This window comes from Hemiscyllium ocellatum, chromosome 32 (assembly GCF_020745735.1).
Source record: "Hemiscyllium ocellatum isolate sHemOce1 chromosome 32, sHemOce1.pat.X.cur, whole genome shotgun sequence".
NCBI lineage: Eukaryota > Metazoa > Chordata > Chondrichthyes > Orectolobiformes > Hemiscylliidae > Hemiscyllium > Hemiscyllium ocellatum.
In genome coordinates this window covers 15039586-15054665 of record NC_083432.1, presented here as the reverse complement: position 1 = coordinate 15054665, position 15080 = coordinate 15039586, and the positions used below count along the sequence as shown (strand labels likewise).

General features: G+C 41.4%; 1 protein-coding gene and 1 pseudogene across 1 annotated transcript in view; both read left to right on the top strand.

Moving 5' to 3' along the window:
- myo1d (myosin 1D) overlaps nucleotides 1-15080 on the top strand; it is a 549120-nt gene that overhangs the window by 316813 nt on the left and 217227 nt on the right. The window contains exons 17-18 of the mRNA XM_060849058.1: nucleotides 4915-5138; nucleotides 10656-10800. Coding sequence (XP_060705041.1) covers nucleotides 4915-5138; nucleotides 10656-10800 — 369 coding nt within the window. The remainder of the gene's footprint in view (nucleotides 1-4914; nucleotides 5139-10655; nucleotides 10801-15080) is intronic.
- Nucleotides 11069-14241, top strand: LOC132831000 (uridine 5'-monophosphate synthase-like; annotated as a pseudogene).

Genomic DNA, 15080 nt, shown 5'->3' with positions numbered 1-15080 from the left:
GCCAGTTTTGATGGTATTAGGCAAGAACTTTCAAATGTTAACTGGGGGTGGATATCAGTTATAGGCACAGTTGGAAAATGGGTATCCTTCAAAAATGAGATAATGAGTGTGCAAAGACAATATGTTTCTGTTAGAGTGAAGGGCAAGGCTGGTAGGTGCAGGGAATGCTCGATGACTAGACAAATTAAGGTCTTGGTTAAGGATAAGAAAGAAGCATATTTTGGGTACAGACAGCAGGGATCAAGTGAATCCCTAGAGGTGTACAAAGGCAATAGGAGTATACTTGACAGGGAAATCAGGAGAGCAGAAAGGGAACATGAAATTGCTTTAGATTAGATTACTTACAGTATGGAAACAGGCCCTTTGGCCCAACAAGTCAACACCGACATGCCGAAGCGCAACCCACCCATACCCCTACATAAACCCCTTACCTAATACTACAGGCAATTTAGCATGGCCAATTCACCTGACCCGCACATCTTTGGACTGAGGGAGGAAACCGGAGCACCCGGAGGAAACCCTCACAGACACTGGGAGAACTTGCAAACTCCACACAGTCAGTCGCCTGAGTCAGGAATTGAACCCGGGTCTCTGGCGCTGTGAGGCAACAGTGCTAACCACTGTGCCACCGTGCCGCCCATAAATGTAAACAGGATTAATGAGAATTCAAAGGGATTCTACAAATGGATTAAGGACAAGAGTAATTAGGAAGAGGATAGGGCCCCTTAAAAATTATTAAGGCTGCCAATGTATGAAACTGTAGGAGATGGGGGAGATACTAAATAAGTATTTTACATCAGTGTTTATTGTGAAGCAGAGTATGGAAGATAGAGACCATGGGGAAATAAATAGCAGCATCTTGAAAAAAGTCCATATTTCAGAGGGCAAAGTGCTGGACATCTTAAAACTCATAAAGGTGCATAAATCTCCGGGACCTGATCAGGTGTACCCTGGAACTGTGTGGGAAACAAGGGAAGTGATTGCTAGGTTCCTTGCTGAGATATTTGTACCATCGATAGCCACAGGTAAAGTGCCAGAAGACTGGAATTTGGCTAATGTGGTGTCACTTTTTTAAGTAAGGAGATAAGGAAAAGGCAGGGAACTATAGACCAGTGAGTCTGATATGAGTAGTGTGTAAGTTGCTGGAGAAAATCCTGAGGGATGGGATTTACATGTATTTGAAAAGGCAAGGACTGATTAAAGATAGTCGATATAGCTTTATGCCTCTGAAGTTTTGTCTCACTAATTCGATTGAGTTTTTGAGGAAGTAATGAAGAGGATTGATGAGGGCAGAATGGTGGACGTGATCTGTATGGACTTCAGTAAGGCGCTCGACAAGGTTCCTCAAGGTAAATTGTAGTAAGGTTATGTTACATCAAATACACGGAGAACTAGCCATTTGGATATAAAACTGGCTCGAAGTTAGGAGACAGAGTTGAGGTGGAGGGTTGCTTGTCAGACTGGAGGCTTGTGACTGATGGTACACCATAGGGATCAGTACTGGTCTACTGCTTTTCATCATTTATATGAATGATTTGGATGTGAATATAAGAGGTATGGTTAATAAGTTTGCAGGTGACACCAAAATTGGAGGAGTAGTGGACAGCAAAGAAGGTTACTTCAGAGTGTAACGAGATCTTGATCAGATGGGCCAAGGAGTGGCAGGTAGAGTTTAATTTAGATAAATGTGAGGTACTCCATTTTGGAAAGGCAAATCAGAGCACGACTTATACACTTAATGGTAAGGGCCTGGGGAGTGTTGCAGAACAAAGAGACCTTGGAATGCTGGTTCACAGATCCTTGAATGTGGAGTCCCAGGAAGACAGGATAATGAAAAAGGTTTTTGATGTGCTTTCCTTTACTGGTTGGTTCATTGAGTGTAGGAGTTGGGAGGTCATGTTGTGGCTGTACAGGACATTGGTTAGGCCACTTTTGGAATACTGGTTTCCCTGCTATAGGAAAGATGTTGTGAAACTTGAAAAGGTTCAGAAAAGATTTACAAGAATGTTGCCTGGGTTGAAGAATTTGAGCTGTAGGGAACGGCTGAAAATGCTGAGGCTGTTTTCCCTGGAGAGTCGGAGGCTGAGGGTCGACCTTATAGAGGTTTATAAAATCATGAGGGGAATGGATAGGATAAATAGACAAGGTCTTTTCCCTGTGGTGGGGAGTCCAAAACTAGAGGGCAGCAGTTTAAGATGAGAGGAAAAAAATGTAAAAGAGACGTAAGAGGAAGCTTTTTCACACAGAGGGTGGTGTGTTTATGGAATGAGCTGCCAGAGGAAGTGGTGGAGGCTGGTATAATTACAACATTTAAAAGACATCTGGATGAGTATATTAATAGGAAGGGTGTAGAGGGATAAGAGCCAAATGCTGGCAAATGGGACTAGATTATTTCTGATATCTGGTCGGCATGGACAATTTGGACTGAAGGGTCTGTTTCCATGCTATTCATCTCTAGGATTCTAAGACAGTTCACCAACTCATTTTGAAAGTTTAGGGTTGAGCAGCACATTTAGCTTTGTCAATGATGCCTCCAAAGAAAACAAACAATTGAAAAATGTAAGCAGGCTTGGAGATTTCAGTAAGGGCTATGATCTCATAGTCTGTCATCCAAGCTTCCACCTGAGTTTGCTTGTCAGAGCATGCATCCATTCAACATTCCAAGTCGCAAGAATTTTGTCTGCAAGTGAATGGATAGATGAGAGGGAAATGCAGAAGGGCAAGGGGTGGGAATTATCAAACTAATGCCTGAGTTCAAGGTGGCAATTGTGAATAAAGTGAGTGGGATTTGACAAAATTTAGTGAGTTTACACTTTGAGCAGGTAGTTCAGTGTCGAGAATGTGGTGCTGAAAAAGCACAGCAGGTCAGGCAGTATCCGAGAAGCAAGAAAATCAACATTTCGGGCAAAAGACCTTCATCAGGAATGAGGCTGGGAGCCTCGGAGATGGAGAGATAAATGGGAGGGGGATGGGGCCGGTGGGGAAGGTAGCTGAGAATGCAACAGATGGATGGAGGTGGGGGTAATGGTGATAGGTTGGAGGGGAGGTTTGAGTAGATGGATGGGAAGGATGATGGACAGGTGGGACGGGTCATGAGGATGGTGCTGAGCTGGAAGGTTGGAACTGGAATAAGGTGGGTGGAGGGGAAATGAGGAAACTGGTGAAATCCACATCGATGCCATGGGGTTGGAAGATCCAAGGTGAAGATGAGACATTCTTCCTCCAGGCATCGGGTGGTAAGGGAGTGGCTATGGAGGAGGCCCAGGACCTGCATATCCTCGGTGGAGTGGGAGAGGGAGTTGAAGTGTTCAGCCACGGGGCGGTAGGGTTGGTTGGTGCAGGTGTCCCACAAATGTTCTCTGAAGTGCTCTGCGAGTAGGCGTCCTGTCTCCCTAATGCAGAGGACACCACATCGGGAGCAACAAATACAATAAATGGCATGGTTGGAAGTGCAGGTGAAACTTTGAATGTGGAAGGCTCCTTTGGGGCCTTGGACAGAGGTGAGGGAGAAGGTATGGGCAGACATCGCCATCCAAGGCCCCAAAGGAGCCTTCCACATCCATTAAGATTTCACCCTGTACTTTCTAATATGTCATTTACTGTATCGATCGGTCATGATGCGGTCGCTCTCCTTTGGGGAGACAGGACGCCTACTCGCAGAGTGCTGTAGAGAACATCTCCGGGACACCTGCACCAACCAACCCCACCGCCCCGTGGCTGAACACTTCAACTCCCTCTCCCACTCCACCGAGGACATGCAGGTCCTGGGCCACCCAATGCCTGGAGAAAGAACACTTCATCTTCCGCCAACCCCATTTCCCTCCACCCTACCCCACAACCTTGTCCCAGATCCAACCTTTCAGTTCAGCACAGCCCTCATGATCCTTTTCTACCTGTCAATCTTCCTTCCCACCTATCACCTTTATGATCACCTCCAAACATCTACTGCACTCTCAGCTACCTTCCCCCTTCCATTTATCTCTCCACCCTCAAGGCTCCTAGCCTCATTCCTGATGAAGGGCTCTTGCCCGAAAAGTTGATTTTCCTGCTTCTTGGATGCTGCCTGACCTGCTGTGTTTTTCCTTGACTCTAATCTCCAGCAGATTCACCAGACCCTTTCACCAGTGTCAAGCCACTGATTTCTTTGATCGGATTTCCCAATCTTAACCATGGAAAGAATGTGGGTTTTTAATTAGATGTTAAAAGTCCAGGTGTGTTAATATAGAGAGTCTTCTCGAGGATCTTGAAAACATTGCATCGGCTCAATGGTTGCATTGCTGCCTCTCAGCACGAGCAACCTGAGTTTAATTCCACCCTCGGGTAACTTTCTGTGTGGAGTTTGCATGTTCTCCCCATGCCTGCGTGGGTTTCTCTGGGTTTCCTTCCACTGTCCTAAAATGTGTGGTTAGATGGATTGGCCATGCTAAATTGCCTATAGTGTCCAGGGATGTGCAGGCTGGGTGGGTTAGCCATGGAAATGCAGGGTTACAGAGATAGGGTAATGGGCTGAGATGTTTGGAGGGAAGGTGTGGACTTGGGCTGATTTGCTTGCTTCCAAGCTGTAGGGATTCTATGAAATCTGGCTATCTTAGTTTTATCAATGATGAAATGGTGTGGTATAACCGACTAAAGTGAGTTATGTGGAGAAATTTGAACCTACCTGAATCAAGCAGTTTCTAACAATGATAAGTATAATTTATAAGTGAGGATTGCAGATAATGCACACGATATAGGTAATCAAAAATCCACTGTGAAGCAGCCCTTAATAAGACAGCCATATCAAATTCAGAAGGAAAGATATCTGTAGGTATGTGGCTTAAACTACTTAAGGATTATAAATACTTGCAGTTTTAACTTTTATTTGGGTATTTCTAGTCCCTTCCCTGTAATTAAAACAACTAATTTCTTTTATAGGTCTGGAGGGGTACCATTGCTCGAATTCGCTACAAACGCACAAGAGCTGCCTACGTTATTATAAAACACTATAGAAAGTACAAAGTGAAGTCCTATATCTTGGAGGTGGGCAGACGCTTCCAAAACGTTGGAAGCATGAAGAATTATGGGAAACATGTAAAATGGCCGAATCCACCCAAGATCCTGCGTAAATTTGAGGACACGTTGCAGTCCATTTATCAAAGGTAACTGACTTAGCATCATTATCAGCAAAATGTGGTAATTGTGTTCTCCAATTTAAAATTTGTGATGTAATTTTTATGTTGGCCCAGATCTTCGAGTTTCTGGATGATTGAAAACTGAATTTGTTCGGGAAGTTGTAGGTCTCTCAGAGCTCCAGATACATAGTCTTTGCTGTAATTTGGCACCTTTACCTTCTAATAGACAAGTGCCATCTGGAATGCTTCAAAAATGTCCCCAACTCTGAGTTACAGTCAGACTCTTCAGCAGGTTCTACCTTTCATGCTCAAACAGGAAATGCTTGAGAGATTCAGACCTGATCTTGCTCTTGGCACACTCTAAACCTGACTGATGATCACTCTGTGACCCCAACACCTGACCCCCGGACCCCCCTGAGCCACAGACATCAGATTCCCACCCACCCACCCCAACCATTGCCGCCTCCATGTTGCAAGCTGCTACCTTTTAAAGCACCCCACCCCACCAAAAACAAGTCTGCCCACTGACTCCACACACCCATTCCCCTTGACTTTCACTTCTGTACTTGTCACTAACCTGGCACTGTGAGCTCTCACCTACCTGCCACCATATCACCTCACTGATCTGCCGTTTGTATTGCCACACACACATGACACCGTACCTAGTTAGCTACCCATGACCTTATCCCCACACATGCCACCAGTACCCCATCACTCATTTGCCACCCAACAACCTCCACCTAGTTACCACCTACCCTTTACCACTTGTTATCCTACCCCTTTCACCACCTGGCACCATATTCTCTCTCCCACATGCTTACTTGCTCTCAATTGTCAAAAAGGCTTTGGAATGTTTAATTTGTTTTTATTTTCTAGAATAGTACTACTTTGCTGTCAGACTGTGTTCTGTGATAACCCGTTCTTATACTGTCAGTATGGTTTGCTGGACTGCTTTTGGGGTTATAGATCTTAAGAAAGTAGTCAACTATTTATCTGGTCTGGGTTCCAATCCAGATTGCAAGTTTCAGGGCAGTGTATTTTATGCTTGCGTTACAGCTGTGGAGTTTCCTCAGCATGTTTCCTCAAGTTCATACATAGGTTCACTTTTAATAGATTAGATTAAACACATGAACTCTAACCTCCTTTCATTTTCACTGTGTGCATTTTGTATGCTCTGGTTGAACAAGTAACCCTTGAATCAATTGTATATTGCACATAATATATAGAATGCCAACCATGTTCTTTGTCATCTTTATCAGTTCAGTACTTGCAGGCTAGTCTACTTCATCAGATTTATTTCATTTTAACATGCCAAATACAGGATATTATCTAATCTTCAAGAATGTATCAAAGAGTAAAGCTGGAAGAAAATCATATTCGCAAAATCTATTATTGGAATTCGAGGAACACAATGACATTAAAACGTTTCCAATATATGACTGTATATCTTGCTTTCAGTATATCTGCTTCAAGAAAGAAGATGCTGTAAAATGCAGTACCTTCTGGAAATTGGTATAACAAAAATGTAATTGTAAACTTGAAATATTAGCACTAAAAGTTTGTCCTCGCAAGCTTAATTTGGCAGCACTGAAGTCTTTTTAAAGGGTGTTAAGTCTGAGAACCTTTTTAGATCGGTAACCTACTGGAGCAAAAACATTGTTCTTCTAAGCTTCTCCATTATATTCTTAAGCTCTGTTCGTTCCCAGCTGTCTGACATTTCCCAGTGTCAAAAGCCATGTATGCATTACTTGTGGCTTCCATTAAAAGCAGTGCCTGAATAGAGCAGGGTGCCTTATTGGGTAATTACAGTTGACTCAAATTTGATTTGTTGAAATAAAATCGTATTTTGATTTATTTGCTTCTGACCACTCAAGAAAAATAAATTTAGTTACAACTATTTTTAAAACTGCTATGACAGTTTTGGTGAAATTGGGTCAGACTTGCCTTTTTTGACTCCAGACTTTTATGTAACAAAATTAATGGCTTTAGTTCTACCTGAAGCTCAGTTTCTTCTATTTAGGTGTCAGGCTCTTCAACTTCACCAATGATTAGTAAAAGTCGCTCATTCTTTCCTGATATTGTAAAATCTGGTACGTTTCAGTATGCATATGGAACAAATGTACAATAAGATTCCAGGGATTAACGTACAATCATGAGCCTAAACTTCTGCACAGTAAACTATAACACATTCAGAAAGTGATTGATTTTCACCCTCAGCTACGCTCTTTTGTTCATCAATATATATATTTTGGCCTTGGATGAGCCTTTGTGGTGAAGAAATTTACATTTGGATACCCAATAGTGAACACATAATAATAATAATAATAATACTAATAATAATAATAATGATGATAATAATAATATAAGCCAAATTCTGCTATTACAATGTATTGCCAAAACTAGACAGCGTGCCATCTGCATTGCCATTTCCATGATTTGTATTCTCAGACCCATAAATTGTTCTGGACCTCCGAAAATATCAAACTTTTTTACAATTTCAAAAGCACCTTGTTCAGTTCCTTTTACATTCAAAATAGGTGTTCTCAAGCTTGCTTACGTTCAAATCCATTGGCTATATTTTGCCCTTCAGGTCATCAAATAATATCATTTACTAATTTTTAAAATTCATTTATGGGGTGTGGAAGTCATGACCAGCATTTATTACCTAAGATCTAGTTGACCTTGAGAAGGTGGTGGGAAGTTGCCGCCTTAAACACTGCAGTCCGTGGGATATTGGCGTATCTGTAATGTGGTTAAGAAGGAAGTTCGAGTATTTTGACACAGCAGCAGTGAAGGTATGGTGATATATTCCTTAGTCAAAATGCTGTGTGTCTTGAGGGGGAAACCGCCATGGATTTTGTACCCATGCATCTTTTACCTTTGTCCTTCTGTGTAAAGGAAATCACCGGTTTGTTGGTACTGTTTAAGGGACTTCCGTGAAATGCTGCATTGCATCTTATAAATGGCACACAGTGCTGCATGTTTGCATCATGGTGGACGGGTGAATACTGAAGATGGTGAAGAGGGTGGTAATTCAGTGGGCTGCTTTGTGCGAAATGGTGTTGGGCTTCAAGTGTTGTTGGAGCTGTATTTGTCCTGGCAAGTGGAGAATATATAGTCATAATCTTAACTTCTGCCTTGTAGATAGTGGATAGGACAATTAGGAGTTGAGTTACTAGCTGTAAGACCTCCAGCCTCTGATCTGTTTTTGTAGCCACTGTATTTATGTGTGAGGTCCAGGTCAGTTTTTTTTTTCATTGATTAAACCCCAAGATATTGATAATGGAGGATTTAGCTGTGGTAATGTTATTGAATGTCGAGGGGAAATTTTTAGATTCCCTCTCTTGTTAGAGGTTGTCATTGCCCACTATAATGTGGCACAGATATTTATTAGGATCAATTGGCTCAGATCTGATTGCATATATACTGAATGCTACCTATCCAAATAGTCACAAATGGTGCTGAACCTAGTCCAATCATTAGTGTACAAGTACAATTGATGGAAGGAAATTCACTGACTAAGCAGCTGAAGATGGATTATGCGAGGGTACCACACTGAGAAATTCCTGCAATGATACACTGGAACTGAGATGATTGACTTCCACCAGCCACATCCGTTTCTTTTTTTGTGTGTGTATTAGATATGAGTCCAGCTTCCATCTAGCTTCAGAACCATGTATTTTTATGCCATCTGCAGTTTTGGATATATGACTTTCTATTCCATCACCTAAGTCATAAGCAAGTGTTGTGGCCCCAATATAGATCCTTCATGAGGTGAAAATAATCATATCCTGCCAAATCTGTAGTTACCTACTATCCTTACTCTGTCTCCCTTTGCTCAGGTAATTCCAAGATGGGTCATCCACAGATATTTGCCTATCCATTACTTTAATCACCTCTTCACGAAATTGAATTAGATTTGTCAAGCATGGTCTATCCTTTACAAACATGTGCTGGGAAAAGCTTGTGTAAGCCAATATGAACCACAAGCCCTAGGAAATAAATTTTCACCAATAAAACTGCAATGAGACATTGAACCTGGTGTTCAGAATTAACAGCACCAAGATGTAATGGTTGTATTGCATTTTACTGACTATCAGATTTCTTCTAAAGTTTATGCTTTGCATTTAATCATTACTTTTACTAATTTTATTTGTTTGCTTTCTCCATGGGTTCTGAAGTTTAATAGTTTTTGCTCCTCAAAAGGTACAAAAATGAGAACAGTGGACACCATTTGGTACCCATATACTACACCCAGTTGGCCATAATTGCTGTATCGGAATATGTATTGACAGGTATTTGGCATTTGGTGCAGTACAGAGGAAGCCGACCCTGTCTTTACTCCTAGTCTAATATTCGGACCTATTGAAGTAGAAACATGTAAAAACTGTCTGAGTGGAGCAATTCTAACTAAGTTTACAGCTTCCCTATTTGGGCATGCTGTGAGAGTTAATTTACTGCCACATAGATTTGCCACTGTTCGTTCCGCAAATATGGAGATTGATGGTTCAATAACTTAATTTAGGCAAGCAGGAGTTTAAGAACACAGCAAGCCAGGCAGCATCAGGAGGTGGAGAAGTCAATGTTTTGGGGGTCACATCCTGCTGCTGCCCAGCTTCCTGTGCACTTCCAGCCTCCTGCTTGTCTACCTTGGATTCCAGCATCTGCAGTTTTTTTTTGTCAATAACTTAATTTTTCATTCAGCAAATTCACAGTCAGATGCTTATAATTTACCTATCCTCAAGGAAAGCACAATGAACGTAGGTTTGACACCTGTTTCCCAGTTCAAAATGGCTTAGATTGGAACAGAAGTTTTGATTTGCTATTTGGAGCTGATGAAAATATTATTAGAAATGACATCAAACAAGAAGCAATGTGGGGAAAATAATGGGCTATGTCTTGTTCTCCAATTTATACTACAGCTATTTTTAGTTAGCCTGTTCAAAAACACAATGTTTGATTCAAAATTCATTTGGTAGAACTTGTAACTATGAACTGAGAGTTCAGTTTGATTTTTTACAATAAAAATCCATTCGTGCACATTACAGTATAATGTGATGAGAACTCCTTTTAACTTAGCCTCAACCCACTGGAACGTTTGGCTCTGTGTCCGAATATGGTGGGTACAAATCTCAATATAGAGTCTTGAACACAGAACCTCAGCTGAGGATGTACTGCACTTTTGGAGGGACTGTCTTTCAGGTATGATATTTAGCCCAGTCCCTATCTGCTTTCTGGGCTGGATGGAAAAGATGGTACAACATTGTTGTCAAGAACAGCAGGAGGGTTTGCTCCAATATCCTGGTCAGTATTTATCCTCCAAACAATTGCACTTTTAAAAATTTGTTTGATTACTTACCCCGTTCCTATTTGGATGTTCATTTGTATAGAAGTTGATTATCATGTTTCCTACTCGGATTGTACTTATTGTTTTACAGGCAGTTTTGTAGGCCCTCATGTAGTGAGGCCCTGAAGACTGCTGTACAAATGAATGCCTTTCTTCACATTCAAGCTAACATGCTTTCATTCCAAATCTGTCAATAGGTGGAGAGCACATCAGCTGATTAAGAGTATCCCACCTGCCGATTTGCTGCAGGTCAGAGCAAAGGTTGCAGCTGTGGAGAATCTGAAGGGTCAGCGGGGCGATCTGGGTCTGCAGAGAAGCTGGGAGGGCAATTACCTGGCAACTGTGAGTAACAGATTCTATTCTGGAGAATTTGCAACTTCTCAGAAGGCAAAACCAGTAAAGTTTGGCAAGTGAGACATACTAATCCAATTCATCTCCCATACTTTAAAATGGGCATCCCGTACAAACAGTGTTACACTGTACTGGGTGGGGTTTTCCCTTGAGATTACTGCAAATTCCTCTTCTCTTCATTACTGATTGTCACATGTTGTTTCAAATTCCTTATGTTTCTGATCAACAGTTAATTTTTTTTTGATATTCCAAGGAGAAGATGAAGTGTCATAAACTGGTTTTACTTCCTGTAATGGTTACTGACTACAGGTTTTATTCAAACAGTGAAGTAAGGTTTTAGTGTTAACTTCATGTACCTCCTATTCAAGGGCTTCTCATCAGAGTTTGCGCTCAGTATTGTCATTGCAATGCATTATTTCAGGTACACTGGTGTAAAGGATTCATGGCAGTGTGATTTAAATCTGAACTGTTCATTAGAAGTTGAACAGACAAATTTTAGGTGTTCGCCTTACTTGATTTATGATCTACGTATTTCGATGTGGATGTGTGAATTTTCATACTCATGGTCATCCAACATGGAAACAGACCCTTCGGTTCAACTCATCTGTGCTAACTAGATATCCCAAATTGACCATTTGCCAGCATTTGGTCCATGTCCTTCTAAACCCTCCTTTATTCATGTACCCAACCAGGTAAATGTTGTAATTGTACCTGCCTCCACCACCACCTCTGGGAGCTCATTCCATACACACGCAACCGTCTGCCTGAAAAGGTTGCCCCTAAGGTCTGTGATGATGCTGCTCCTTTAACAATGTTATATCATCTTTGGTTTTCTTTTTAGGAGGTCACAAAAATGCAGGTACCGAAAAGTCTAGTGTTGAAGGGTTTTAGGGCCAATCTGATTAAGGTTAACAGATACTACCTCAGGTAAAAGGCTTTTAAGTTTCAAAAAAAAAAGCACATGTACAATGAAAGGAGACTGGCCAGTTCTTCCAGCTCAGTTTCTCTCTGGTCTGCCTATTCATGGAAAGCAGTCAGGCAGTAAAAGCTGCTGGATCCAAAGAAGCAGGTCCATGCTAATCATCCCCTCTCTCTCTGACATCTCTCCTGTAAGACTCTGTGTTTGATTTTACCTATTGTGTTAAGAGGTGTTTATGGGAATTGTTGCAGGTATTGGAACAAAGATGATCTGTCAAGTTTTCAGATAGGTCAAGTTATTCATTGTTCTGTTCTTTTATTGTTTTTGTTTCATTCGGTATCTTGTAAATAAATTCTGTTTTGCTGAAAAATAAGTGGTTTGACCAACTGCATCCCTCCTGGAATATCCGTGTTAAACCTGCTGAAAACAACTAGCAAAATTAGGGTTTGAGCTACTTTCTTGAAATGTTTTTGGTGGTCTGGCCTGGTCCATAACTGGTCTATTTTAAATCGATCTACTCTCACCTTAGACCTATGCCCTCTAGTTTTGGGCTCGCCCAACCTAGGAAAAAGACCTTGGCTATTCACCCTCATGATTTTATAAATCTCTATAAGGTTACCCTTCAGCCTCTGATGCTCCAGTGGGAAAAAAGCCTCAGCCTATTCAGCCTCTTCCTATATTCAACATCTTTGTAAGTCTTTTCAACACCCTCAAGTTTAACAACTTGCTACCTATACAACAGTGACCAGAATTGTAAGCAGTGTTCCAAAAGTGGCCTCACCAATGTCTTGTACAGCCACAACATGACATCCTAACTCCTATACTCAACGTACTGATCAATAAAGGCATATCTGTCAAACACCGCCTTCACCACCCTGTCTACTTGCAATTCCACTTTCAAAGAACGATGAACCTGCACCCGAAGGTGTCTCTGTTCAGCAACACTCCCCAGGGCCCCTACTCTTAAGTGTATAAGTCCAATCCTGGTTTGCCTTAGCAAAATATCACGCCTCACATTTAGCTAAATTATCCTTCTGCCACTCCACAGCCCGTTGTCCCATTGTTCCTGTGATACTCTGAGACAATCTTCTCCATTGTCCACTATTTTGGTGTCATCTGGAAACTTGCCAATCTTACATCCTATATTCACATCCAAATCATTTATATAAATGACAAAAGCAGTTGAACCCAGCATCTTGTGGCACACCACTGATCACACGCCTCCAGTCCAAAAAACAATCGTCCACCACCACTCTTTCCTACCTTTAAACCAAGTTAGTATGCAATTAGATAGTTCCCCCAGATTGCATATGATCAAACCTTACTAACCAGTCTACCATGCAGAACCTTGCTGAATGCCTTGCTGAAGTAAAACAAACAATGTTTTACCACTTTGTCTTCATCAATTTTCTTTGTCACGTCTTCAAAAACCTCAATCAAGTCAATGAGACATGATTTCCCATACACAGTCATGTTGATGATCCCTGATCAGTTATTGCCTCACCAATGCATGTAAATCCTAATCCTCAGAATCCCTTCCAACAACTTAGCCATCACTGATGCAAGGTTCACCGGTCTGTAGTCTCCAGGCTTTTTCTTACCACCTTTCTTGAATAATGGTGCCACATTTGCCAGTCTTCTGGCGCATCACCCATGGTTATCAACGAACAATGGCACAAATCATTTGGTGGAAGATGCAATCTGTCTTATTATTGAGGATCTTGTCACAAGTGGTTCTGTGTCTTGGACACTGCAGACACCCTTTGTAAGGAAGGATTAAAGGTCACTGATGCAGTTATTGGACCTAGAGCAGGGAGGAAGAACCAGGTTAGAAAAGAAAGGGATATGTTTACACCTTGTTTGTTCCCTATCCAAATTATTAGAAATTAGATAAAGCCAAGGAAAACCTGAAAGTATCAAGACATTCTTTCGAAAAAGTGCATTGCCAGCAGTGAGTAAAAGGATGAATGATTCAACAAAACAGCCTAATACCCAGCCTGATGGAACACTTGCCAATAAAAACCTTGTCAAAAATGTAGTTATGGTTCTTGTGTCAGCTTCCTGGGGTCTACCCAATCACAGCAAACCTTTTTAAGATAATGGAATAGAAGCAAACCAACTTGTGTCTTGCTGCTAATGTCACAACCTCAGAAGAGTTGCTACAACTGGCTGGTTCGCTGAGTAGTGAGATCTGCATACTGAAAACATAAGTTAACACCTTGAATGATTTGAATCTAGATATGTTCAGAGAACGAAGAGCAATTCCTGACCAACATGAATTTGAAGATCAAAAGTTTGCAGTTATTGGGAATACTGTTAGACACCAGTGTGAGGGTGGAGTATTCAGAATTGCTTCGTGATCTGAATGCACATGTGATTCCTGGCCCTGGAGTAGTGAGAGGATTGAAGGAAACTGGATCGCATCTGAACCTACGGTGCTTGCTGGAATGAATTCCAAAGGTTCCCTTGCTACTGGGGACTTCACCAAAGCAGCTGTAATTAAATTATTTTAACCTATTGCTAAATGAACCAAGTGAGAAGTGAAATTGGAGTATCTTTATTAGAAGGTTTTTATGTCTTTTTGCAGCAAATCAAGGCCTTTGTTATACTGAGATTATGGAAGGAAATAGCTTCATTTTCCTTCCTGATTATAGCTTCTTAATTGAAATGTATATTATAGAACCATACAGTGAGTACAGGAGGTGACCCTTCACCCGTTGTGTCTGTTCCTACCCTCATCTCGGCTCGTGCCACTCTCCTATGAAACCTTGAAGATTTGTTCTTTCCAAAAAATTGAATTTAAAAAAAAACAGGATAATCATGGCAGTTTGAGCATTGGTGGTTGGCCAACATTTATTGCCCATCCCTAATTGCCAGAGGTGGTAGTGAGCTGCTGCCTTAAAAGACTGCAGTTTAAGAGAAAACTTTATAGCATAAGCCTTGTAAGGATGACAAAAAACAATAAATTAGTAAACTTTGCTCTGAACATAGTAGAATCACAGGAATTGATCTTAAAAATTCTGTAAGAATCTAGTGACTACTATTCTAATTACTTTACTTTTCAGTGTTTTAACCAAATCACTTTGGTTTCCTCCACCCCCTTTAATAGTTTAAAGCCTCCCAAGTAGCACGAGCACATCTCCCCACCAGGATATTGGTCCCCTCCCAATTCAGGTAGAACCTATCCCTCTTAAACAAATCACTTCTACCCCTTGCTCCCTGCACCAGCTCCTCAGCTACACATTCATTTGCTATATCCTTCTATTCTTGCAATTACTAGCTCATGAAACTGGCGGTAGTCTAGTCTCAAGTGCCTGTATTTTAGATCCCTGCCTAATTTCCTATATTCTCT